Source organism: Phyllostomus hastatus, unplaced genomic scaffold (assembly GCF_019186645.2).
Source record: "Phyllostomus hastatus isolate PE091 unplaced genomic scaffold, TTU_PhHast_1.1 phas_scaffold_193, whole genome shotgun sequence".
Classification (NCBI taxonomy): domain Eukaryota; kingdom Metazoa; phylum Chordata; class Mammalia; order Chiroptera; family Phyllostomidae; genus Phyllostomus; species Phyllostomus hastatus.
Window position 1 is genome coordinate 2906263 of NW_025334015.1, and position 27972 is coordinate 2934234.

Genomic DNA, 27972 nt, shown 5'->3' on the forward strand with positions numbered 1-27972 from the left:
TTAATTGTCATCTGCTTTGGTTTCCCGACTCACTGGTTAATTTGATTGTTTCCTGGGGTTTGGAGCCTGTTGCAGAAATCATCTGCATCCAAACATGGCAGGACCAGTCCCTATTTCTACCAGGGTGGTGCTATACACAGGACACAGGAGTTCCTTGGCAGCTCATGAGCCAGCTAAGGAGAGGGTCAGTTAATTAGGATGGAAGGAGTCAAGCTTGACATTTAGGCATAAGCATTGCCATGTATTGGCCTAAGAGGACTCAAGGCCCACTGCAGTTGAGGGGGAGGGTGTGGGGACATTTGATTACGGCAGTAAGAATGAACTGCATGAAAAAGCCTTACCTGCTTTTGGCCTTAAAGCTCACACAGAGTCACCTAGCACAAACTCAGGACTCTGTGCACTTTCCTTCTGTCCCCACCTCATCCCCACTGCATGCATTTGTTTTCACTGTCCAGTTCCCAGAGCTCAGGGAAGAGGGTTCCCATGAGGGTTCCCTCATGGTTAGCTGTTTGTATACTCCTGTCCCTTCACATTGTTGCTGTTCTCAGAGGCTGTAGTGCCCCATTGTGGAGGCCGGTGGTAGGGCCTGGCACACCCAGCATGGAGGAGGCCAAAGAAAGGAGGGCATGGAGCAGGATATCAGCTGGCCTGCCAGGGTCACACTGTGGGACCCAAGGGAAGCCAAGAGGTTGTCTGTGGGTGTTGCTCCCTATGAAGGAGGTCCCCAGGCCTCTCAGCAAATTGGCACTGCCCAGAGGCTGAAGAAGCAGCCCAAGATAGAAAGGAAATTAAGCAGCTCAGTCTAAGCAGCAAAGGTGGACCCAGCTTTGTGATGGGCCTGGAATACAGTTTGGGGACTTGGGAAACCTGGCCTCTTGCACAGCTCTTGTTCCTTGTCTGCAGCCTGAGATGAGTGAAGGGTGTGATCTTGATCTCAACATTGTGAAATCCTGTGAGCAGTCATACATGGGTGCCCGGGGGCATCAGCATGCTCAGAGGGGCCTGATGAGGGGATGGGCACTTGGAAACATGACAGATCTAGATATTTCAGGTTGTGGGATACCAAGTAGGCTGTATGTTTCTATCCACAATATAAAATGAATAGTTGCCTCTGGCCCAAGTGTCGTCCCCTCCTCAGGTGGAAGCAGCCCAGTCTAAGCAGGAAAGGCAGACCCAGCTCAGGAGGGCTCCTGAGGGGTAGGGGCTCTACGCTTTCTGAAGCCCAGTGGGAAGACAAAACCTTATTAAAGGAAAAAAAAGCCATTCCCCTAAACAAGGCAACCTCAGGATCCCCCAGCTGGCAAGGGTGACAACCTGTTTACTGCTTGTGGAAGCCTGACTCCCTGAGCTCCAAGGGCCAAGGCACAGGGCAGGAGGCACCATGGCAAGAGATGCCATGGCAGGAAGGCACTGGCTTGGGGCACTGGAGTCAGACTGCAGAGAAATGGTGGCCCGGAGAGTTTGGAACAGCTCTCATTTCCCGGTGTGTTTGGTAAAGCCCCTTTGATAATATAGAAAGTACCCCATAAAAGAGGAAGCAGTAAGTCATTTCAGGAAACTGAGCCTGACCTCTCAGCAGCTTAGCAGTGTTAAACAGGTAGGGCAGAGTCGGCTGCAGCATAAACGTCTGAACAATTGGACAAGAGCTGTTTTACTGAAGGATTTTCTCCTATAAAATCCCAATGTAAGCTTAGCCTTAGAGTTAGGGAGAGTTGGGGAGGGCAGCTGCAGGGGCACCTGGGTCAGGGAAGACAGACCTGTGCCAAGCTCTGAGCTTGCTCCTTCTTTATGCCATTTCACGAGATACACAGGGCAGTGATCAGCCTTCATTCACTCAGGCGGGGGCTGAGCGCGGAGAGGTTAGGTCTCTTAGCTGGAGGAGTGTGGCAGCTCTAGGGAGGCAGCCATGGTTTCCAGCCCATTCTGTCTGACTCCACATCTCTGTCCTGACCACTGCATTCTACCCCCTCTCCTAAGTACCAAGCTGTGACTCTCAGCCATGAATGGCCTCAATCACATGTAACTGGTGTCAGGAATGAGATGAGGGTGTATTACTGATGAAGGAATCAGATCAGCTCATGTCAGCTGGGTCTGGGATTGGTCCTCCCAGCTCCTGCACTGAAGGCCTGTTTTACTCCTTAATGCGGAGCTTTGTCTCCCCAGCTCACACCAGCCGGCACTCCAGCAGTGCTCCTTCCCTGCCCATTTGCCCTTTCTGAAAAGCTGGGTGTGTTTGTTTCCACTAGCCAACATTAGAAACTTAGAGAAATAAAACTCATACATTGGTAAGCTCCCAGTTTCTCTAGGGCAGGGATCCAAGCTTAGCTGGGTCACTGCTCAGTCTGTCAGCAATCAGCTGTTGCCGGTGCCTTCTCACTGGGGACTCAGCTCCGATCCACCTCCAAGTTGCTGGCAGAAGCCACACAGTGAGGTGGCAGGACTAGGGGCCCTGCTTTTTGCCGGGTAGTGGCCAGATGCTACTTGTAGGTACTGGAGGCCCCCGTGGCTGCCTGCTGTGAGGCTCCATGGGCTGATCACAGCCTGCTGCTGCTTCAGGGCCATCAGGACAGGGACTCACTAGAGCTTCGTACATTGTATCACAGTAAACTGCAGGAGTGACCTCCACCCCCTCTGCTGTGTTCTGTTGGACAGAAGCACACCCCAGGTGTCCGCTCCACTCCAGGGCAGGGGGTGGCACAGAGGACTGAGTCGGGGGTGTCAGCATTACTAGGGTATCAGGGCCTGTCTGCCATACTAGTTTCTATACCTTCAACATATTCATAAAGTTCACTTTTAAAAAATTAGTCAGTACTTACTATGTGCTAAATGCTATGCCAACAAGTAGGGCTACACAAAGAAGAGGTGGCCTGTGCTTTCAGTGGCTCCCAGTCCCTCATGGAGGACAGATCATGCATTGTCCTGTGGAGGCTTGCGACGAAGTGAGGCGGGCTGTCTTGGGTGCCCAGACAGGGCAGGAAAGCTCTTTCTGAAGGAGATGGGCTGTAACAGTGGGAAGAGGCAACTCGCCGAGGGGGCTGGGGGCTTGCAGCAACGGTGACAAGTAGAAGTAAGGTTTGAGTGTGAGACCAGAGGCTGGGAACAGAATGTGTGGTGGCGAAGCTGAAGAGCAGACAGGAGTGAGACCGAGGAGGGCTCAGTGTGTCATGGGGAGGAGCTGACCTGCCTCTGGAGCTAGAGGTCTTCCCAGGGAGGAAGGGTGCCTTGCACTGAACCCAGGGTGGCAGCAAGTTTCTAAGCGAGCTCAGAAGGTCACATGCGTACCTAGACTGCGCCGTTCTTTTGCTAGCTTGGCCTCCATCCTTCTGCTCAGGATGACATTGGGACCTGGGCCAGCTTCTGCAGTCTGTCTCAGCCTCCCCTTCCTCATGAGTTCAGTGAGGGAAATGACGGTACTTACCTGAAAGGGCTGAGTAAGGACTGGACAAGATCATTTGTATTTAAAATATTTAGTACAGGGCCTGCCTCCTCGAAACAATCCACATTAACTAATAAATCACTTGTGTGAAAAGGTACAGGATGGTGACAATGGCTCTGTTTGGTCTGGGTACTTTTCTCTGACCCAGCAAGGCTGTGAGTCAGAGCCTCTCTCGTAGCTTTGGGCTGAAACCATTTCAGAAGGACTAAAAATCATTCATGTTTAAATATTTTGGGCTGATTTTAGCGGTTCAGTGAGGAAGGAGGTGGGAATGGAAAGAGAAAAAAATTAGTCCCTGTAACCTGAAATGACTCCTTATTTTCATCTCTTTCTCCCAGATCCTTTGCAGGGGGGCAGGATGCTACTCCCTCCCTATATTCTAAACCCCACTTGCCAGTTATTGCAGTAGAGATTGGTTGCATGCACCCTGGCCCTCCCCAAGCGCCCGTGTTCCTCAGATTTCTGGGCAAGAACAAGCAGGTCAGAGTTCAGTCACATCTGGCTACTCTATGAGCTGAACAAGTCTTTTAGCCTCTCTGTTGCCTTTTTTCCCTTATCTGTGAAATAAAAATAACAATGATGTTCTGCCTCTCTCACTGGCCTCAGGAGGATCCATAAATGATTATACAGAAGACAGTGCTGGTGCTACATGCCATTTATTCTGGTGAATTCAGTCTCTTCCCTGGTGCGTCCTACCTCTCCGCATGCAGCCACTGCCTCTCAGTTCTGTGTCTTCCTGCTGAAGCTCCCCTGCCGAAGCTCCCCTGCCGAAGCTCCCCTGCCCTCCACACACCAGGGAGCACTTCCACCTGGCTCCCCAGCCCTCCTCACACCTGGGAGCACTTCCATCTGGCTCCCCTGCCCTCTTCACACCTGGGAGCACTTCCTCCTGCTTCCCTGCCCTCTGCACATCTGAGAGCACTTCTACTTGGGTCCCCTGCGCTCTGCACACCTGGAAGCACTTCCACCTGGGCACAGCTTGAAAGCATCTGGGGCTATGTCTCTGTGTTAACCTCCTCTCCACCCCCACAGCACCTCATAGGGACATAGCCTCTTCTATTTCGTGGACATCTTTGCCCTCATACCAGATGAACTGTCCTCCTCAGGAATGCAGAGACTGTGCACAGTAGACACCACTCTTCCAGGGCGCCTGCGTTCCATTGTTTTCTATAGCACTTGAGACCTAGAGACAGAATCTTCTGGACTGACAAAAAGTCAGAAAGACTGATGCCTTAAACATGAAACTGAACTGACCTGCTGGCTAGAGCACTAACCCACGTTCCTGTCTCAGGCATCACTTGGAGGAGGAAAAGTTCAGGAAAGCACGCAGAGGTGGTAACATCCTGGAGAGGAGATAGTCATCACAACAGAAATCATGGCCCTCTTCACTGAGCACCTGTTCCAGGCAGGCCCTGTGCCAAGTGTTAGCGCTGCACTCTTGATCTCATTTAATCTGATTTGGGGGTCCCTGTGCTCCCAGTTTGCTGTGTGTCTTCAGGTAACACAGAGGCAGCTTGTGATCCTCTGTTTCTCTCAGGCAATAATAGTAGTTATTCATGTAGAATGGACTGAACTTTTGAAACGTTTATCCTGTTTCCTTGGGAGGTAGTTCAAAGGGGCAGAGATGGCATTACTCAGAATAGTGAGGAATAAATGCCCCACAGGCAGCACACGTATCCTGGGCTCAGGGTGTTAGAGGAAAGGGGGGACCTTGGCCAGCCCTCCCAGGGCTGACGACTGCGGATGCCCCACTCAGGGCTGTCTGTTCTCTCCTTGTCCTATTCCTTTAGAGGAAACTTTGTCTCTTGCCTGCTCAGAGCCTTGATGCCTCCCCAATTCCTTCCTGATCAAAGCTGAACTCCCTGCCTGCCTCCTGACAGCGTGGCCAGTGTCCCCTCTCCAGGAAAAGCTGTCCAACAGCCTTCCTCTCCTAGAGTTACGTCACCTTTTCTTGTGTTATCGCCTCATCTGGAAAGCTTGTCTCTCTCCCCAAATCCCATATGCTCCTCAAGACCTCCCCAAATGGCTGTAGGTCATTTCAGGAGAGAGGGGATCTCGGTCTTTGGATGCCCCGTCTTGAAGTACGTCAATTCGCATGCAACTTACAGACATTTATTTTAGGAAAACTGCAAAGATTCTTAGAGAATATGCATAGGCAGATGTGTAGATATTATTTTCAAGTATCTAGTATACTCGTCTGCCAGCTCTCAGCACACCCCTAGTATTAATCGTCATTCTGCCTACAAGATGTAGATATCATTATCCTTATTTAAGAGACTTGGAAGATGAATCTTAGTATAATTGATTTGTTTTCAGTCCGAGAACTAGTAAGAGTTTGGTTCCCAAGAATGGGCTTCTTTCACACTGCAAACACTCCACGTGTGCCTCTGCGCAGAAACGCATTGATCCTGGAGAAGGAAACATATTATCTAGGTCCAGGGGAGACTTGCAACAGAGGCGAAGAGAAACATTTTATTAGTTCACCACCCGTGGTCTAACGGCTGGTTTCCCAATCACACACTGCTGCCCCCCACAACAGTGGCCAGAGCTCTAGCACCTTTTCAGCGAGAACAGAACAAGACCTCTGCGTATAGCTTGCTGGGCCCTGCCACACACAAACCCCAGGACCTCCACAGCATTCTCCCTGCCCAACAGCCCTGAACAGAGCTGCCGCGTGGGCTCTCCACGGGTGGACAGAGTCTGGTTGACAGGAGGGAGCATGGGGTACCACTGCAGGCTGTTCTCAGCTGGGAGTTCTTCTTCAGCTCCCAAAGAGCCTGACATTGTTTTCCCTTCTCTAGTTAGTTTTATTTTAAAAAATAAAATGAAGCCCACAGCTGTTTCCTTGCCCTGGGCCGTCCTTGCTGGCAGCAGCCCTGGCCCCCAGCAGGCTTGCTGTCCCAGGCACTGTCAGGTGCACAGCCGTAGCGTCTGAAAGCAGGGGCCATTAGTCCCGCTGCCTGAAAGTGTTCACCGTCAGAGACAGATCCGGAAACTGGGTCTTTCTGATCAATACATCTTTCTCCATTAGGTTCATTTCCTCTGAAGGAAATGGGTAGGGCCATTATGGTTTGGTTGATTGACAGGCCTGCCCACTGCCTTCCTTCAGCTCCCAGGGGGAGACCTGCGGGCAGAGACCTCATAGGTAGAGTTGTTCCACAGAAGGCCCAGGCTCTAGGCAAGCCCATTTTACTGGCCTTGGTGACCTAAAGTCACTGAATTTCTTGTGTGAAAGTGACAGAATAAATTATTTAGTTAATAGGGAAACAGTGATCAGCTCTACCAAATGAAGAGAAGGTAGGCTGAGTGTGGGCAGAAGTGGAAGAACTTTCTGAGCACAAGGACTATAAAGTCATCAAGAGACATCGTGGAGTCCCCTCTCCTTAAGGTCTGTGGAAACAAGGAAAACTTTTGGCACAACCCTGAAGGAAGTGCTGCCTAGTCTGGTCATACAGAGCAATAAACAGGGTGGTCTCAGCTTCCTCAGCAGCCATGGATCACAGGTGTTTTGTTTTGTTTTGTTTATTTTGTTTTGTTTTGTTTTGTTGTATGGTTGCTCCTAAGGACCCCAGAACACCTTATAAATGTCACATCTCTTTTTCTGAACCTCCTTGTGTGCACATTCATCACCTCTTCTTTAAAGAAGAAGAAGCTGAAGGGCCAAACTGGCAATTGACTCCTTTTGGGGAAGGTCACCTGAGAGCCAGTTCCACTGCTGTGGCTTCAGCAAGGACCCTCTTGACAGCAGGGCTTGGCTAGTCCCTGATTTTACTTGAGCCAGGAAGGCCTAGCTGTGATGTCACCTCTGACCCTCCCTGGCTCGTGTGGCTCCCAGCAGCGCCTCAAATGCACCTTCACCTCCCTGTGGCCTCTGACCACCAGTTTAAAGGGGGATTGAAACTGCGCGGATCTCACCAGCCCTGGTAGGGGAGAGGGTACCCGCACCAGCAGCCGAGGCAGGAGCAGAGGTGCAGCACATGGGCAGGGGGCAGTGGCAATGCTGTAAGCATCTGCTGTTCCTGGCCAGCACTGTGCTCTTTCTTTGTGTCTATCCACTCCATCTGCAGATCCCACTACTCCTGGTGGGGAGCTCTGCACATCAGGGTGCTCTCTTCTGCCAAGAAGCCCCAGCCAACCTGAAAGGTGCCCCAAGAGTCTGGAACAGATGTCCATGATTTCACCCAGTGAAGGTTCAAGGGCTGCTTCTCCCAAAGAAGAGAAGAGGGAGCTTGGAGGCCATTCACTGAGATGCTTTCCAGGCTCAGTGATGTACTCTGGGCTCAGTGCTTCAACTACTTGCATGCACACTCCTCTCACTGATTCAGCCCTGAGCCACTGCTTCGGAATGAGCCCCTGGATAAGGACCTCTGCAGAGGAGGTTGGACTGCTGACCTTTCTGGGTGGAGTCAGCCAGCCAGGTCGAGAGGGGCTCCAGCTTCACCATTGGTCAGGAGGGTTTCAGTCTGCTAAGTGCCTGAGGCATGGGGGTCTTCCTTGTTATATTTCTCACTGACTTCCTTGTTATATTTCTGCTAGAGGAACAAACTAATACAGAGTTACCTGCTTGCCCTCTGTTCTCAGGACAGCTGTCAGCCTCAGGCCTGTGGAGAAGCTGCCTCATTATCCTCTGAAGGTCAGCACTGAGCAGTGAGTCTTCATAGAGCACAGTAAAAGCCTCTGCTTTTCCTCCCCAAGACCATATTACAAAATAGTATCTGTTATTTACATACACCCTAAAAGAATCCTTCGGTTTTGCTTAGTGGTCTCAGTGGCCTCTTTATATTACTGAACAGGCCAACCAGAAAAAATAGGAGTTGGGTGCTACTTAAGTTTGCCCATCCCCCAGCCTGGGGCAGATCTAGGGAAAAGAATGAGATATCTGAATAACTAGGTCATCTTTTAATTGAATGCACAGTATGAGATATGGAAAATTTAACAACTAATATCCTGGAGGTTAAGAACATTTTTAAAAATCCTAGTTAGCATTAAATGTTTCTAAATTTGAGATTGTCTTAGCTACATGAGGAAAATGTAATATTTAATTGTGGATGCGTAGGGAGCTTCATCCACTTGGAAGATTTTATTCTTGACCCTTCTCTTCTCTTTTGCTACACAAATAAGTCCTTGGTCCCAGAGAACCAGTGCACAGAGCAAGGGAGGTCCTGAGGCCATGAGTACACATCTTACTAGCAATCCAAAGCCAGGGGGAGAACAAATTCAAATAATTGGAAAGCCCAACAGATTAGCTGTCTACTTAATTAAATCAAACTCCTATTATTTGGAGGGAATATACTTTCATTTCTGTTAGTATATATGCTCCCTATTGCTTTTTACTTCAGGTTTCAGATACTTGAATTTGGTCAATTTCCATAAAATAGGGAATGAACTGTTCTCTGAAGGCACGTGGGAGATGTGTCGTGGTCCCTGGAGAACTGGGGGTCTGGATTAACGTACCCACCTGAGGCAGGGATGGCTTGAGTATTTACTGACCTCGGTATCGAGTGAATTCAGACCTGAAGGGATTCCTTAGACAGGAAATACGAGTTCAACGGATAGTCTAAAAAAAAAAAAAGGTCTGGTTTACAAACAGAAAGAGACTGGGAATCAAAGTGAAGCTAACAGAAAACTTCAGGTACATAGTAGCCCAGAACTAGTCTGGTCGTCTGTTAATGATATTTGGTCTAGCTATTAACCCACACCCCCAGATTCTCCAGGGAACAGTAACTAAGCTCACCCCCCATTACCACCCCATCCCAAGATTATCTGCACTCCCACATTCTCACCAGGGGCATCCCTACCATCCATCTGTGCATATATTCAAGCTACAGTTCTCATCAGTCTCCAAGATTCATTCAGTCAATAACCCAAACATCCTTACCAACACTTCATCCTCATTACACTTCAGCCTCTCAACGCCCCTACTCTGACACTGACAAGTCTTTGTAAACATTCTCCCGCAGTAATAGTCTCCCTGAAGTCCTCCCCAAATCTGATCACACCTCTTTGATGTACCATTCTTTATTGCTCCCCCTACATGAGGTAATCAGGTCCAAGCTCTCTAAAATGGCCCAGAGACCTTCATGAGCTGTCCCCTACCGACCCCTGCAGCTTTGTCTTTACCTTCTCCCTGTCTTTGCTGCAGTGGCACCAAGCCCTGATTTCCCAGCACACACAGGGCTCTCTGCTGCCCTCATGCATTAGCTCCTGCCACACTCTGCACCTCAAGTCCTCTCTCTGCCCTCTTCCTCTTGCTAACTCTTAACCTGCTTTTGAGAACTGGATCAAGTATCATTTCTTCTAGGACAGAGTCCCAAACTTACTCAGTTCACAGCATCCTTAGTGTCTCCTTCATTTTTATGTAGAGCCTATAGGCCAACATAAATGCCTAATAGTTCATTTAGTAGTTAGATCCAAAGAACTTAATATGTTTATCTCCTAGCAACTTAAGGGCCATGTGAAAAAATAATACACATAAATGAAAGAAAAGTAATGTTTTCATTTCATTCTTAAGTAACCACAACTAATACTAGCAGGATGTGGATGTCGGTTGGACACTGCACAACTGCTCAAACCTCAGGGTCAGTGTGGACACCGCCACTCTCATTTCCTGCTCCACGTGGGTGTTCACAGGCACTTGCTTCTCATTACAGCAGTCACCAAAACTCAGTTCACAAAGAGAGGACATCAAGAGAAATGCTGCACAGCGTCCTATTGAAACTACCTACCTTGAGCTAGTAGCTTACAGGATGCCCAACAGATGATGAGTATTTGCTGTTTCCCTTAAACACTTAACTGTCACATAGCACCTCTTCAACTTCACTGTGGCATCCTGACCTAGGGTAGCTCTGTATACAACTGGAGAACCTTTGCCCCAAGAACTCCCCCTTACTGAGGCAGGACCCCCTTTCCAAGCCACCTCAGCACACTCTGAACAGTTTGGCCATGGCCATCACAGTACATTGTAAGAAACTGTCCGCATGTCTGTTTCTTCCTCTAAGACTCTGAAGTCTACAGGGGTGGGCAAAAGTAGGTTAGTAGTAAATAGTATGATATTAATAAATAATAGTACAAAATAAACTGTGTTTTTCAGACTGTAACCCTATCCCCCCCCCATAAGGGTGAGCACCTTTCCTTCCCCTTTTGTTTATCCCTGGTAATAACACAGTGCTTGGCATATAGCTGGTGCTCAGCTCAGAGGAACTGAATTACCAAGAGGGTCAGAACCACAGTGGACCCCAGGGAACCAGGGTGGCTGCACAGGAAGTCAGCTTGGATGGTGACTAAACAGGAAATTCCAGCAAAGCTCAAAACCTGTGGTTCAGAGAGGGAGCAAAAATCCTGCTGGACCTGGAAACCAGACCCACCTGAATCTGCTCCATCAGGCAGGAATCCAGCCAGGGACTGTTGTCTGCGGGGACATCACCTTCAGACCAGAAAGCTGTAGCCCATGCATTCTGACTTTCATCTGGTTTCTTAGTAAACATTCCTTGTGAGGACGAAGAAAAAGAGATTGGGAAGAAGGAAATGAGGGAAGGAGGGAGGTAGGAAGGAGAGAGGAAAGAGGGGGAAAGAAAGGAAAAACAAAAAGAAGGGAGAGAGGGACGGAGAAGTGTCTCACGCTGGGTGGAAAAGGAGCTTTCCTTTCCAAACCTCCTTTAAAGTCACGAAGGCATCTCTACTCTGGTGTTGGGTAGAGCTGCAGCCCTGGGGCCAGGCCAATTTGGAACCCAAAATTGAACTGAGCGGAGGGCAAACCGTGGAGGCACTTCAGCCATCCCACTGGAGAGAGCACGGCCACCAGTTGGTGCTGCTGGCTCTTTCCAGTTGAGCTGATTTCCTAGCAGCTGCTTGCCCAAGTTTTTGATGAGCAAGATTACTTTACCTGTTTTGTGCTGTTCTTTATCATTAGCAGGGCATGAGAATTTGCATTATTTTTCTTTCACATTCTGCTAAGAATAAACCCTAAACGTAATTGGGAAGTTTAGATAGGACCAGGATCAGAAGTCAAATTTATGTTCTCATATGAAAGGACATCAGCAGCTCCCATACGTCTTACTGATTTTAACTACTGAGGTCCCACTGAAATGATTAGCTGCTCTAATTCAATGGCTGGACTCCTTGCCTTGGGTTTCAAGGGTTACTCCCCTTTTATTTACTCAAGTTCTCCAGCTGCCTCTGACAACTTCTGAGTCACTCTAAAGTTAGCAGCCACTCAGGCTCAGCCTGATGTTTGGGGTTCACCCTGCATGCCCCACAGCCCATGGCATTGAGCCCGTGGGGAGGGACTGTGGAGGTGGGTGCTCTACCCCAGTCTTTCTTCAGTGAGGTGCAGAGAGGAAGATGTGTTCTACTGCACCCATGGTCAGTCTGCTCTGTGGACAGAGTTCTGGGAACAAAATGAACCCAAACCATCCTCAGCCTGAGAGTGGGTGAAGGAGCAGCAGAGTTCTGCCCCTGGCTCCTTAGGGAAGCTGGAGTTTGACACTTCCCACCTCCCAGGACTTCCTGCTTGGAAAACTGCACACCTCTGCTTCAGACCAGTAACTACTTTCCAGGAACTTTCAAAAAAAAAAACAAAACAGCTTTACAGTACATACCACCAGGAAGTTCCTTCTGATAACTTGAGCCCTTTGTGCTATGGATGTAGCTTATTTTATTTTGGCCTACCTTTGTTAGAGACGGTACACAACAGCCTTCCATTCAGTAGTTTTTTATCCTCACCCAAGGACATGCTTATTTGACTTTTTTTATAGAGAGGGGGGAAGAGGGAAGGGGAAACATCATTGTGAGAGAGAAACATCAATTGGTTGCCCCTCATTCACATCCTGACGGGACAGAACCCACAACCTAGTCATGTGCCCTGACCGGGAATTGAACCCACAACCTTTGGGTTTATGGGATGACACTCCAGCCAACTGAGCCACACTGGCCAGGCCTACTTACCTTATTCTTTTCAATTACAGTTGACATTCAATATTATTTTATATTAGTTTCAGGTGTACAGCAGAGTGGTTAGGCAATTAGATAATTTACAAAGTGATTCCCCAGATAATTCAAACACCCACCTGGCACCATACATAGTTATTACATCATTATTGACTATGTTCACTATGCTCTACTTTACATTCCCGTGGCTATTCCTTAACTATCAATTTATACTTCTTAATCTCTTCATCATTTCACCCAGCTCCCAACTTCCTCACTTCTGGCAACCATTAGTTTGTTCTCTGTATCTACAAGTCTGTTTCTGTTTTGTTTGTTTATTTTGTTCTTTAGATTCCACACATAATGAAATCATATGGTATTTGTCTTTCTCTGTCTGACATTTCACTTAGCATATTCCCTCTAGGTCCATCCATGTCATTCACAAATGGTAAGATTTCATTCTTTTTATGGCTGATTTCATTCATTTTATGGCTCCCTTCTTTTTGTTTTTCCATCATATATATACCATATCTTCTTTATCCATTCATCAATCAGTGGACATTTAGGTTGCTTCCATATCTTCGTTATTGTAAATAATGCTGCAATGAGCATGGGATGCATATATCTTTTTGAATTAATGTTTTGGATTCTTTTGGACATGTATGCAGAAGTGGAATTGCTGGGTCATAAGGCAGTTCCGTTTTTAATTTTTTGAGGAACCTCCATACTGCTTTCCACAGTGACTGCACCAATCTGCATTCCCACCAACAGTGCATGAGGGTTCTCATTTCTCCACATCCTCACCAACACTTGTTTTTTGTTGGTTTATTGATGATGGTCATTCCGACAGGTATGAGGTGATCTCATTATGGTCTTAATTTGCATTTCTGTGATGAATAGTGATGTTGAACATCTTTTCATATGTCTATTGGCCATTTGTATGTCCTCTCTGAAGAAGTGTCTACTAAGGTCCTCTGTCCATTTTTAATTGGATGGTTCGTTTTATGGTATTAAGTTGTATGAATTCTATCTGAATTTTGGTTATTGATCTCTTATCAGATATACCATTGGCAAATATCTTCTTCTGTTAAGTATGCTGTCTTTTTGTTCTGTTGATGGTTTCCTTTGTTGTGCAAAACTTTTTAGTTTGACATGTTCCCATTGCTCAAGGAGATATATCAGAAAAAATATTGCTAAGAGAAATGTGAGAGAGTTTACTGTCTATGTTTTCTTCTAAGAGTTTTATGGTTTTGAGTCTTATATTTAAATCTTTAATCCATAGGGAGCTTATTCTTATATATGGTACAAGAAGGTGGTCTGTTTTCATTTTTTGTATGTATCTGTCCAATTTTTTTTTAATACCACTTACTGATTAGACTGTCTTTACCCCACTGTATATTCTTGCCTATTTTTGTCATATATTAATTGACCATATAGGCATGGGATTATTTCTGGGCTCTCTATTCTGTTCCATTGGTCTGTGTATCTTTTTATGCCAGTACTGTGCCATTTTGATCTTTTTAATGTATTGATGGATTTGGTTTGCTAATATGAAAATTTGTATCTATGTTATTTATCAGGGATAATGGCCTATAATTTTCTGTTTTTGCAATGTGTTTGTCATGTTTTGCAGTCAAAATAATCTGGCCTTGTAAAACAAGCATGGGAGGCTTCCCTCTTGAATTTTTTGGAATAGTTTGAGAAGGATAGGTGTTAGTTCCATAAAATTAAAGATCTCTCTGACTTGTCTCCATCAGAAAGAATTTAGATTTCCATAAGCTTGTATCATTGCCTCATCACCCAAACCTTTTGTTATCTTTCTCAATTGTAGTTTTCAACACCCTCCAAAACTTGTCTTTTAAGTTAGAAAGACCGTGACTTAATGAGACCTTTCATTTCCAGAAAATACTCCTAGTGCCTAAAGAAAAATAAATTTCAGTAGGATGTATTTCATTGGAGAAAGGGCATAGAAAAAAAGAAATTAGATCCTTTATCTAAATAGCATATTGTACCACAGATGAGTTTTCACTCTCTCAACTGTTTTTGAAACAGTTTTTTTTTTTATTAACTTAATCCCTCTGAGATTCTAACTTCTAAAACACTATGATTTGCATTCTTCTGTTGGGTATATGGCTTCTGGATCTGAAGAAAGGCAAGGTGTGTGGCCTCTAATCACCTAGTAGACAATAAAAGACCCAGGGCTGGCAATGGGGCTGCAATTAAGCTTCTTATGTGGAAAAGGGGGAGAGGAAATATCTGTTTTCCAGTCTCTTCCTCAGCAGCTTCTGTCCCAAGAAATTCTGCTCCAAAGGGTTCACAGCATCAGTCCAGCTTCTTCATACTCCATCCTACCGCAGGGAGGCTTGTGTTCTGTGATGCTGTTCTGCTTAGCTGTGCAGATTTCTTTATCCTGATCCTTCAGGATTCGTGCTCAGATTCTCAGGAGGGGAAGGAAGGCATTGGACTTACCTGTGAGCTGTGGAGCAGAGAGGCAGTCTGGCCCTCACTCAGCAGTCCCTCAGTCAGGCTGCTCTGAGCACGTTACCTGACTTCCTTCCCCCATCCTTGTATAGAGGGGAGAACTTGGGCTGCAGATGACCTCTGAAGTCCCTCCATGATCCTCACAGCCTCAGTTGTTCCCACTGCTCCAGAGAGGGACCAGAAAAAGGAGAGAGGAGTTGGGTTCAGCACCCAGGTAGGAAAAGGAGACTTTGCGAGAGTGTTGATTTAACTAGAATTTTCTACCCTCTCTCCTCACTCCCAGGGACCCAGAATCAGTATAGCACAAAGGGATGGGATAACTGTGCATTGATTATCACCCATGTGTCAGGCACTGTGTAAGCAGCTGTCTTTCACTGCCGCAACCCCCATGCAAACCCCACCTGTCCCTACCCACAGGAGTCTACATCTTCAGGTCTCAAGGCAGTGTCACTTCCTTACTGAAGCTGTCCCTGACCCATCAGCCTGGATAGGTTAAGTCTCCCCATCCTATGTTATAGTTCCCTGTACTTTCCCTTCATTGCCCTGACCACAGATGTAATTAACTAATTACCTGTACAGTTAGCGTTTCCATGACTGCTCTTTTGGGCTGAACTCTCCAGGAGGGCAGGGACCATGAAGTCTTGTTTTTCACTGTATTCCTAGAGCCTAGCACAGTGGTGACAAAATTATAGCAACTCTGCAAGTGTTCCTTGAATAACCATAAGCATGAATGCATGAATGCATGGACAACCAGCAAAGTTGGATATAAACCAGGGACCCTCTGGCTCTTGGAGGCCAGTCTGAACTTTCAGAAGTCCTCTGCTGTGCTTGCACGCAGGGTCTCACTCTAGAACCATCCTTGTTACTCCAGCAGTGGGTGTGGTGGCAGCCCTGGCCATGACCCCAAAAATGGATCCAGCCTGTGACTGGTTGTGGTGCTTGGAAGTGTATGTAAAAAGGCACTGAACTGAACCAAACCAAATGTTCTTGTGGGCATTTAGCTCCACTTCCTAACACACTTTGCCAAGGGGCTACCAGTAAAAAAAAAATGGTCTGTAAAGGTCTGGGTCAGTAATGATGAGTGGATGCAAATGAAGGAGGAAAAACCAAGACATGACAGCCTTTAGGGAAGCAGAAATCAAACTAATGCAAACCTGCTGAAAATAGGCTGCATGGGCTGTCAGGTTGCAAGCAGATCCAGGGCTAATCACATGGAAATGAATTACAAGTGCTGTGTCCCTGTGCTGGCTGGGATCCTGGGGGGAGTCCACTGCTCCGCTCCTCCCTCACCACTGAGGAGGCCTGGATGTCTCTTACTTAACACTCAGCTCTTGCCACTGTGATGAGAAAAGCTGATAGGAGGCTAAAAATACTAACAATAGAAATTTGATTTCTTCCAGACAAAAAGCCTTGGCATCCACAGGAGGAAGAAGTGTTCAGGCAGCATGTGACTGGTTAGTATAAAATAAATAAGTGGAGAAAATAGCATATAATTAACTCTAAGTATATGTGGATGAGTAGGGATGAGCAGCTCCTCTTTAATGAGCCCGGGGGTGGGGGGGGGGCTTTATTAGAGAGAAGGAAGAGATGAGTCAAAAGCCCATGTGACTAGACCATTTATCAAGCCAGTTGCCTCCTCTGCCCTGGCCCCAGAGTATGCTTCCCTTTAGCAGTGGTTAAAGAAATTAAAAGTACTTCTAAGAGAGAGTCCCTATCACAAAATCTGCCCTCCCTCCAGTCACTTAAAGACACACTTAAGTGTGAGGCTGCTGGGCAAATCAGTTTAGAAAAAAACCTACCTACTTACCTTTCAGGACATTAGTACACAGGGCAGATCCTACAAGGCAACCCTCCCAAGTTTCCCTTGTGTTTTGGAAGCACACTGGTTTAATTGTTGATGAAACTGAAGGACCAGGCCATGTTGAAACTGTGCTGGTGGATGAGGAAAGGATTTGGAGTTTATCTGAGAATGCTTCCTGGAGAGTGACTTCAGGTATTTTAGGGAGTTGTGGAGGGCGGATGCAGTATGACAGGCAGCAAAGAAGTTGTTGTGTCTGAAAGATGGTTACGAAGTGTGAGCTTAGAGGGGTGGATTTTTTTAAAGCACAAAAATGAAACCCTTTCCCTTGCAGTGCCTGCAGTGTGGTGCATGTGTAGGGCGGGCCTGTCTCTGAGGTCTCCCTTCCCTTCCATCATTCTCAGGAAAGGCCTGCCCAGCTCTCTTGTCCTTTTCTCTTGCAGGCTGTTCTCCCATGTGGGTGACCCCTTCCTGGATGACCCCCTGCCCCGGGAGTACGTGCTCTACCTCCGTCCCACAGGTCCCTTGGCACAGAAGCTCTCTGACTTCTGGCAGCAGTCAAAGCAGATCTGCGGGAAGAACAAAGCACACAACATCTTCCCCCACATCACCCTCTGCCAGTTCTTTATGGTGAGCCTGGTGCCCCATCCCAGCCCGCTGTCTGGGACCTGAAGTCCAAGCTGAAGACTCATGGGAATCTGGCAGAAACAGTTGGGCTCCCAGTGATGGGTGGGCCTTCAGGGAATTGGTGAGGCCCATAGCTCCTCCTTTTGATGTGCTGAGGCCAGGAGCACCCCCGGTTCAGTGTGGTGTCACGATGCCATGTGCACTTCAAGACCCTAAGTTCAAACCTGACCCACTCACTGACACGTGGTCTGGCAGCCACCATGGGGATGGCTTCATTGACCCACTTCACCCTTACCTATAGTCCACCTTTCCCTCTCACAACAAGGAAAGTAGAAATTAGGGAGCTGGAAATGAGAAAGGAGTCTGTAGACAGGGAAAGCCACAGGAGCCAGTAGCCACCCTTCACAGGTTCTCACTCAGTACATTTTTTTAGAAATGGCAAAGACACCTTTCACCTGGCATAGTAACCTAGTCCATAATCCTAGCTACCACAAAGCTTATTTGATGACCAAATTAAATCCTTCTCCCTATAATAAATGTATTAATCTACTTTAGCTTTCTGTGGAGATGCGGAAGAACTGATTTATACAGGTATATTTAAGACAAGGCAGAATGGTAGCACTTTAAGACAATATTTTGTTTATTTGCTCTCTTTGTTCCGCTCCTTCCCTCCCTCCCTTTCTTTACATAAAAACATGTTCCTAACACTTTCTCACCATTCACTCAAAAATTAAAATGATTATAATTTCCTCTTAGTCATCCTGGCTGTTTCTGACAACTTTTCAGAGTCTTATAGACATTCAGTCTCTCCAGCGCTCTGGGGCGGGTGGGGCAGCGCCACAGTGCTGTGAGTGGTGCCTTCCCCACCGGAGCGGGGGTGGAAGCCAAGTCTGACCATCTGAGAGGAGCAGGAAGAGCACAGATGACGCACAACAGTAGAGAACACATGAGAATGTGCCCTAGGTACTGTGTGTTCTCCTAGGACCTCCCTCTGTTCTCCTTCTGCGGGACCAGTGCCCCTCAGTCTGGTGGTTCCCAGGGACACAGCAGAGCAGGGAGGGAGCGGGGATGTAGGCCACTGCGCATGTTTAATATACCAGTTGGGTAGTCCCCTTCCAGATACCTGGGAGCTTGCAGCTCTTCTCCCTCCTCCCAGACTGAGGTGATGATTTAGTAACTGCTGCTCAGAGCAGAGGACCCAGCGCTCACCAACATGGACGTCCCTCCCGGGCCTTTGAGTGAAGCTGCCCCTCTCCCCACAGTGCGAGGACAGCAAGGTGGACGCGCTGGTGGAGGCACTGCAAACCACGGTGGGTCGCTGGAGGTGCAAGTTCTCCTCCCCGCTGCCCCTGGAGCTTTACACCTCGTCCAACTTCATCGGCCTCTTCGTGAAGGAGGAGAGCGCCGAGGGCCTCAAGAAGTTTGCCGCAGACTTTGCCGCGGAGGCTGCGTCCAAAACCGGTGAGCCAGCCCGGCCTCTAGGCCAGCCCTAACCTTGTGATGACGGTGCTCTGAGAAAAAAGGGGCCACGCAGGTTGGGGGCTCCCCTTCACCGAAGGAAGGAGACTCACTCACAGGACAGGTCCTGTCCATCCTCCAGTGTAGGGAGACCGCGGGGTGTGGGGCCAGAGGCACGCAGGAGGAGCAGGATGTGCGCAGAGCAGAGACTGCAGCTCTGCGCGGGATGGGCCCAGGTCTGAAACGGAAGACTTGACTGCAGCCCAACTGTGTCCCCGGACTTCTGACTTTTGGCCTCTACCTCACCTGCCAGTGCCCCTTTCTGCTCTTCTCATCTCCTACCAGGGACCTTCTGCTCTGCCTCCTTCTTTTCGAGAAAAACCCAAATGGGGCTGGGGACTGCGGGCAGGGCATGGTCAAGGCCAGGCACGGCTGAGCAAGTCCGGGAGAGGTCTCTGCTCTCAGAGGGACTGCAGGCCTGCAGGACACCTCCTCTGCGTGAGGAGGGGGGACTCAAAGACCCCTCCCCTGCAACCCTCTTCTCCTGGGTTGCCTGGGCGCCGTCTGACTTCGGGGAGCCTGTCCGTTCCCAGGAGCTTGCTATTCAGAGAATGGCAGCGGAAGAGGGAAATGACCTCCTGCTCCTGCCCCTCTGTCTCATGGAAAGGGCTCTGTCACCCCGCAGCAGCTACTGTCAAAACCACTACAACTCCCAAAAAAACAAAGCCAGTGTTGCAACCACAAAACCCAAACCCTTCACAAATGAGCCAAGCGGCTCCCAGCCAGGCCCAGCTGAGGGAGAGACTGGCGGGCAGGCCCTGCAGGCTTCCCTTTCCGGGAGGAGGAGGAGGCGTGGGTCTCCTCCAGACCCTTCGGCTACAGGGCTGCTGGCGGAATCCTCCGCCCTCTCCTGCCCCCTGGTGGTGGCTGGGAGCACTGGGGGCCCTGCCCTGCGCAGCTGGCTCAGCCCCTTCCAACCTGAGAGCAGGACATCCTGGCTTGCTCTGCACCTTATGCCTTGGTATTCCAGATCCCTTCAGCAAGTAGTCTTGAGTGTGGTCCTCCATCCTGGGTACTTTGAGGAGGTTCACACATGTGTGTCTTTAGTAATTTAACAAGCACTGAAAGCCTGTCATGTGCTGAGCACTGGGATACAGTGTGAACAAGACCCAAAGCCCTTGCCTCTTGGGGCTCACACCAAAGAAGTACAGTGCAGTATAACAGAAAAAGCTCTCGAAACCAAAAGGTCCAGCCTCTGCTTCCATCTTTGTGTGACTTGAGCCCCTTAATTTCTCAAATTCCCAAATTCCCTCTGGCTGCATCTTCTCCTTGTCCAGTTCGGACAGCAAACATGTACAAAAGAGAAATAAAAGCCGTTCCTTTGAGGGTAGGTTGGTTGGTTTTGTTTTGTTTTTGAGGATGTCTTAGAATAATAGTCTGCCTGCTTTAAAACGATGGTTCTCAGCCAGGGCAGTCTTGCCCCCAGGGGATGGATATTTGGCAGTGTCTGGAGTCATTTTGGTTGTCCTAGCTTGGGAGGTGCTTGCGTGGAGATCACAGAGGCAGCTAAGCCCTACAGTTCACAACAAATAATTATTTGACACAAATGCTTTGAGAAACCCTGTTTTAAACTTTGAAAATATTTTTTTCCTTTATTTCTCCATCAGAGCCACCCAGAAGCTGAGAGGCCTGATTTCAAAACAAAGGCACTATACCTCTGAGAACTGCATGATTACAAAATTTTCTCTTTATTGCTCCATGAATTTGTCCACCCCCTCAGGCCTCAGTTCCCGCCTCCAAATGGTGGGGTTGGTGATCATCAGGGTTGCTGTGAGGAGCAGCCAACCCAAATGGTCACCTCTCAGCTGGTTCACAGCTCCTACAGAAGTGCTGCTCTTTCTCAAACTGTGGGTAGATTCAGGATTTGTTACCCACCCCGCCCCCTTTATTCTGTACCTGCGAAGGAGAGGAACAGCATTTGTCTAACAGCGGACTCCGTCTTTTTTTCTTTGGGGAGCCAGTTTCCATATTCTTCCTGAAGTCTCCCCCACTGCCATGATCACCACGTTCTAATAACTGGCAATTTCCTTCTTCTTCCAGAAGTCCATGTGGAGCCTCATAAGAAGCAGCTGCATGTGACCCTGGCTTACCACTTCCAAGCCAGCCACCTACCCACCCTAGAGAAACTAGCCCAGAACATTGATGTCAAACTAGGGTGTGACTGGGTGGCCACCATATTCTCTCGGGACATCCGATTTGCAAACCATGAGGTAACGTCTCGCTGTGGCCCCCGCCACACCCAGTACCACCAGGTGCAGTCATTAGCTCACTGTGACGGGAATGTGGGCCCCAAAGTAAGCCCATGAGGAAAGACCAGACCAGGGGTCTATGACCCAGGACTTTGTTCAGGACTCTGCCCAACTCAATAGGAAGCTTTGAGCCTGAATCCTTCCTCTCTGGGTGCCAAGTGGCTCATCTGTGTGAAAGCCCATGGTTCTCCCTGCCCAGACAGCCTTATTGGAATGACACAGAAGTGAAATGGGAGAGTAGGTAGAATAGTATGCTGGAAGAGTTTAAATATTCTAGCAATTCACGGTGGTAACAGATAGCAGACATCATCCTGATCTTAGTTGAGGAGAAGAGCGCGTAAATAAATAAAAAAAATCTGTGAACATACAATCAACACATATTTGCTGACCATCTGCAAATGCAAGGTACCATGAAACATACTAGAATTCTAAAATGCGGTGTTGTCTTCAAGGAGATTTGAGTCCAACAGAGGAGAGACAATAGCACATGAAATGACAGCATATACTAAGCAATGTGAGAGTTTGTATGCATCACACAGGAAGCATGAGTGGGAAATGTGAACCCCCATGCAGTTGGAAAGGCTGGTGTGGTCGTAGCATTATTGTTTGGAGGGAACTGACGTTGTACTCCAGGACAAGCACAAATATCTCTGAAGAGTAATATTGTCCTTTTGATTCCTGAAGGAGAAGCTGAGACACAAAGAGATTGAGTGGCTGGCTCAAAGCCAAATAATAATTTAGGACCAGTGCTGAAACCAGAATTCAGGTGCTCTGACCAGTAAAGATGGGCCATCCAACCCAAAAAGAACCTCATAGTTTGGTGAAAATTTTGTCATCCAGTTTAACTACTTTTATTAAACACCACATATTTGTTTCCTAGTTTTTCAACAGAAGAACTGACTTATTAAAGTTTACATAGCCTTTTAATATTACTTTTTTAAAAAGATTTTATTTATTTTTAGACAGAGGGGAAAGGAGGGAGAGAGGAAGAGAAACATCAATGTGTGTTTGCCTCACGCATGCCCCTACTGGGGACATGGCCCACAAACCAGGCTTGTGCCCTGATTGGGAATCAACCCAGCAACCCTTTGGTTCACAGGCCAGTACTCAATCCACTGAGCCACACCAGTCAGGCTAACATCTCTTTGAGGTATTTCTTTTCATATGAAAAATAGTTAGAACCTCAGGATCCAGACGAGACAACTTCATCGTTGATTGAGAAGTATTAGGAAGAGCCAGTCATACACCCGAGGTGCAGGCCTGGTCATGAGGCCTGTGAGTGTCAGGGGCATGGGCTTTTGTCTGACTCCGCCGGTGGAAATGCCATGTCCTCCTTCTGAGTCATTTGATGAAAGTTTCTGTGAAGATGCAACAAGGAGACCTGGGCTTGATCTTACTTAATTCTGACATCTCCTGGAAATTGCTTAGTATGAGCCCTAAATATAACAAGAGGTGTGGCTGATTGGACTCCTTCCTTCTGAGAACAACAACAACAAAAAAATCAAGTGTTGCATCCATCCAAATGGACTCCGGGAAGTTGCCTTTCTACGAAAAGAATGGTGGCAATGGAGTTTTATAAGGAACCTCTTCTAATCAACACTGTCCTCCAGCTAACCCAGAGGGCAATTGCTTTTCCGCCTGACCCACATTGTGCTCAGTTGGCACTAAAGGAAGGAGGCAGCGAGTGTGCACATGAATTATTTTCTAAAAATAACTTGGCCTCTTTTATCTCTTATTTGTTAAAGTCGTTTATTACTGTTCCTTCTGATCAAGTTCTCCCTCTGAGGTCATTTGGATTTACCTGAGCCCCTGTGAACATAAACCAGCTCTTGCCTTCCCTCTTCTGTTCCTGGGAGGCAAGTTTGATTGGTCATTCCAATAAACAAACAACATCTAGAGAAGGAAGTAGTGTAGGCAAGGACACTCAGCCAGTGATACACAGGAAAACTACTGCATCTCATCCCCCTCCTGTTTAGAGTCTCACTCCACTGGGACTTGGAAATGCTGTGTTAGTGATACTTGGGCCAAGCAAGTCTTACATGCCAAGCAATAGAAATCTAGAAGAAGGAGAGATTTGTACAAAAAAACATAAATTCTGGAGACCAGCACACGTGGCTTCAAATCCTGGCTCTATCACGCTAGCAGCTGTTGAGTCACTTTTGCAATTCCTGTAACTCCAGTTCTTAGTTTTCTCCCGTATAAAATGGCAACGGTATTTTGCTGGACTGTTGTGTGGGCTGAAGAGAAAGATCTAAGGGGAGGCCTGGCACAGAGTGGGTGCAACAGCAACAACTGATGCTGCAGCTATTGCTGCTCCTAAGAGAAAGGGCTTCGAAGGTAAAGAAGGTCAAGTCCTGTCATCACACAGGTTTGCTACTGTCCTTCCCATGAGCCCAGTCAGCAAACTGCATGCTTATTAGTTCCCGTGTAGGAAGGGAGATGAGGCGTTCTTGAAATGGACTCAAGAACTCTTACAGTAGATGCCAAACCAAAGGGGAAGTTGATGCCTGTGTCCTGATCTCTCTCAAACTCAGGCTGCCTCATGCAAGTGCTTCTGAGGAGGGGCACATGCACACGCCTCACAGTTTCAGGTTCGCTGCAGTGCCTCCATATTATTTTGTTTTGTTTTGTTTTGTTTTGCTTATTCAGTAAATCAAATCTGCCTTTTGTCTGACTGCACTCTGCCTGGAACACCCTGTCTCCGAGCCTCCTTTGTTGCTTTTGCATTTCCCTGGAGGTAATACCCCTCAGTCATAGGAGGAGTGAGCTCTTCCCAGAAGTCATTTAGGATTTCTGAGAGAAAAGGCACTACAGGACCAAAGCTGTTAGCTGAGACTCTGCTGTGCTTGAGTGTCTAAGGAAATGAAGGAGCCAAGTCTGGAATTGCTCCAAATGACCTGGGGCCTCACTTCACCCTGTTCCTGGAAAAGGGATGTGCCTTTCGGTGGGTCATCCCATACCTGACCATTCACCGGGTTTCTTGTGAATGCTTTTTTCCTTTGAGCTGTTTTAACAACCCCTCAGAAAACCTCCTGGGGTAGTTTGTGAATGTGGTTGGAGTGTGTGTGAGGCAGTGGGAAAGGAAAGGAATGGAGATGTGGTTGAGGGCGCCGAGGACCCAGAGCTGCAGGATGCTGATGTGGGGAGAGGAGTGCCGCCCTAAGAGGGAAATCAGTCAGAAACCAGGTGCTGCCATTGGGTTCTGTGCGTTATCACTTTCATTCTCTGAGAAAAGTCATGTTTTCACTGACTCCTTTTATCAGAGAGTTTCAGAAGTGAAGTCTTCCTCTGAAACGTGTTCTGATGTATCTTTGACACTAGCGAGCTGCATCACTCACAGGCCTTCCCAGCACGTGGTCGGGGCCAGGTGGGCCGGCTGGAAGGCAGGAGGACCCCTGAAAAATGAGGCATCGGGGGTCCATGGAAACAGCCGTGCCCCTTCTCTACACAAGGCTCTGTCCTAAGGACTTTTCTTAGGTTGTCTCTTTTCACTTTTGTAGTCCAGGTATTATTTTACAGATGAAACCACTGAGGCCAAAGTTAAAAACCTGAAAGTAGAGCCAGAAGCTGGGGCCTGCCACCAGTGGCTTGGTGACCATTGGAAACACTGTTACAGAATTTCCATCTTTGTGTCCCATGTGCAGCAAACAGGATAGGAAATGTTTTCCTTGCTATTGAGGCCTCCTGTTGTTAATTAAAGAAATAGTAAAATGAATGTATTCCAAAGTATCTTTATGCCTGTGCCTATGATGTTTATATACACCAGGAAAGGAGGCAAACAATGGAATAAATCAGCCAAGCCGCATGGCCTGTGATTGGCCCTGGGGGCTTTTTCTGAGCCCGGAAAAGGAACACTTGAGCTCTTCATCTGTTCCCTGGTGAGAGTTGGTTACACAGACTTAAACACTGATGGCTGTAAAAGATACTTTCCTTTCAAGCTCTTTGTTATAGATGCAGGTTTAAAGAAAGCTCCTTTGAGGCAGGGCACCGAGCCTTGCTGAAGCTGCTGAGTTGCACAGAAAGGGCAGTGCTTGCTCCCACAGCCTTGTTTGCGGGCATTCTCTGCTTCTGGCCCATCCATACCCCTGCCCCCTTGTGGAAGACTTCACTTTTCATGAGCTGAGTTCCAAGTGTCCCTTAAAGTGCCTGCCTGGCACTGAGCAACGGAAACCAGGTCCAACCCCATTTGCACCGCAGTTCACAGAAGAGCCTATGGGCTTTGAGATACAGTTTTAAAAACCATATGTGAATCCTGAAGAGAAGCAAAGATACTCCAAAAGGAAAGTCTCAAACCATCCAGTAGTAGCCGGCACATACCTACCTTACCCTAAAAAAAGAAAAAGAAAGAAAGAAAATACTTTTCTTATCTGAATTCAAATCTCTTCGGAGCCTTTGTCCCCCAGGGGCCCTATAAATGCCAAACTCTGGATGTGCGCTCTTAAAGCAGAACACGCAGCTCTGCCTGGCAGCGCTGGGGAGAGTGGGTCAGATGTGGGCCTCACGTACCCTCTCTTTCAGACATTGCAGGTGAACTACCCCTACACCCCACAGAATGACGATGAGCTGGAGCTGGTCCCTGGGGACTTCATCTTCATGTCCCCCATGGAGCAGACCAGCACCAGTGAGGGCTGGGTCTATGGCACATCCTTAACCACTGGCTGCTCCGGACTCCTGCCTGAAAATTACATCACCAAGGCTGATGAATGTAGCACCTGGGTGTTTCACAGGTGAGCTGATTCCAAGTTCTTTGCCTGCTGTTTTCTGAGAAACATTACAGACTTTTGGAGGTGGTGGGAAGTAGACTTGATTCTAGACACACAGGCCACAGCCACTGTCAGTAGAGTCCATGGGGAGAAAACTCTGCCGGTCCCAGACTTCCAGGAAGGGCTCACTGGGGTATTGGGAGAGGTGAGCCGTGGACCACTCGCTTCACTCTGCCTGCCCCCACCCACGTGGCCATCCGTCTGAGTTCCGGATCGGAGACTACACTGAGGCTGCTTTAGGGTCCATCTCTTATGACTGAAGCGTGGGTCATCCTGGTGCTGAGTCTAAATGGCATTAGGTTTCTGTCACTTCGTCCTGCATCACTGCTCAGAGTGGTCCAACTTGCCCGAGCAGCTAGGCAGAGTCATACCACACCAGCCAGGCCAGTGACGAAAGGGTCTGCAAGTATCAGGAGACCTAAATGCCCCTCATTTCAGAGGTGGCTCTGAGCAAGTGCTCCAACGTGGCACTCCGATGCCTAGGTGACAGAATGTGTTTAAGGAAGCGGGCAACTGCCAGACCATTACAAAGACTCACGGTCCCCCCCCACCAACCCCGTCTCCTTTAGAGTGACAGCTTCCCACTGACCCACCACACACTGCTCCCCTGTCCAGACTGCCTTGTGTAGTGTGGCTAGCTTTGTCTCCATCAATAAACCAGAAACAAAAGGCACCTCCTCTTTCTTTACCAGAGAAGTTCAGAGCCAGCTCTTCCCTGGCACACACAGGCGGCTCCCCAGTGTGTGCATGCTGTTGTTTTTCCTCCCTGGTGTTCTTGCCACGTGCTACCACCATGGCTCAGAGCTGGGGGCCTGGGCAGCAGCTGCATGAATCTGACATTGTTATTGTCACTACGAAGGAGAAGCAGAAAGGAGCAATTTCAGGGAGTGTTTTGCCTGAAGGGAGGAAAGAAGAAAAGTTCCCCGACCCTGGTTAGCAGCAAGCAGACAAGCCACAAACCCAGAGATGGGAAAGAACATCTTCCTCCTTAATCACTCAGTTCCCAGCCACTCCCCACCCTTCCTTCTTGTGCACCTCCTACCCCACCCCTACCCAGTGAACATCAGTATTTTGTGGCACAGATTGGAAGCTTAAAGCTGTTTCATATTCCCCAAACATTTGCTTTTTCAAAAAAGTTTCTGAATATGAAAATGAATAGTTGGGTTTCCAAAGTTACCCTTTTATCCCTGTGAATACAAGTGAAGCATAATATACCTAAATAAACTGAGAACTGAAAGATTCTGTGACGATGCACAGCTCTTAGCTCACATTCCTAGGAGTAGGGCTCCTGTGGGAGGAGAGTATGTGAGGTGCTTTGCAGACCAGTGTTGGATCGCTGCGTGTGAGCCCGCTCGTGCCCACATCAGAGCTCAGGCTGAGCCGCCGGTGAACCTGCGTGTTGTCTCCCTTTATGTAGGGAGGTTACCAGGGACGCCCTTCCTAGGAACTATGTCCAAAATTAAACCACCAGTTTCCACAGCCAGCCCTGCTGAGAGTGGGGAAATAACTAGCATTAAGTGCTAGGACATTGTAATGAAGAATTTGGCTTTTTATTCCAATAATCTTCAGTTCAAATTCTAGCTCTCCCACTCACCAGTTGTGTGGTCTTGGCCAAGTGACGTTACCTCTGTGAGCCTCTGTTTGCAAGTCCATAAAATGAAGATGATAATTAATTGCAGTTAACTCACAGGCGTGTTATGAAGACTGCAGTCAAGGACTAAGTTTTACATGGATCAGTGCCACATATGTAACAGCACTGGATCTAAAATAGTCATTAGCCTCGGCGATTTTCGTTTTTTTGTAACTGGTGTTTTCTAGTCCTCTTACATGCTCAGCAAATCAAATGTCTCTCCTACAAAGGGGGTCCTGTAGAATTATTATTTTTCTACTTAACCCCAGAAGTGGAAATGACTCAAGGAGGCAGATCTTCTCTCACTTCTGACCCAGGAGAGACTGAGAAGGCAGAGCCTCTCGGTGCTTGCTTAGGGCCTGACTGGCAGGTGGGAAGTTGCTGAGGGGATTCAAGCAACATGTAGAGACTTGGGGCCTATGACCCTTCACAGATGTTCCCACCCTATCCTCTGTTCCCTGAGTTCGTCCTAAAAATACTGTCCTTCCACCCTTAATAGAGAATCTTGCCTGGTTCTGAGTATCCCTAGGTATCTGTCAGTTGGT

The 27972-nt window shown here is 47.9% G+C and overlaps 1 protein-coding gene across 1 annotated transcript in view; it reads left to right on the forward strand.

Moving 5' to 3' along the window:
- UBASH3B (ubiquitin associated and SH3 domain containing B) overlaps window positions 1-27972 on the forward strand; it is a 152485-nt gene that overhangs the window by 84477 nt on the left and 40036 nt on the right. The window contains exons 2-6 of the mRNA XM_045860279.1: window positions 16243-16296; window positions 17084-17270; window positions 18530-18728; window positions 20826-20995; window positions 25553-25761. Coding sequence (XP_045716235.1) covers window positions 16243-16296; window positions 17084-17270; window positions 18530-18728; window positions 20826-20995; window positions 25553-25761 — 819 coding nt within the window. The remainder of the gene's footprint in view (window positions 1-16242; window positions 16297-17083; window positions 17271-18529; window positions 18729-20825; window positions 20996-25552; window positions 25762-27972) is intronic.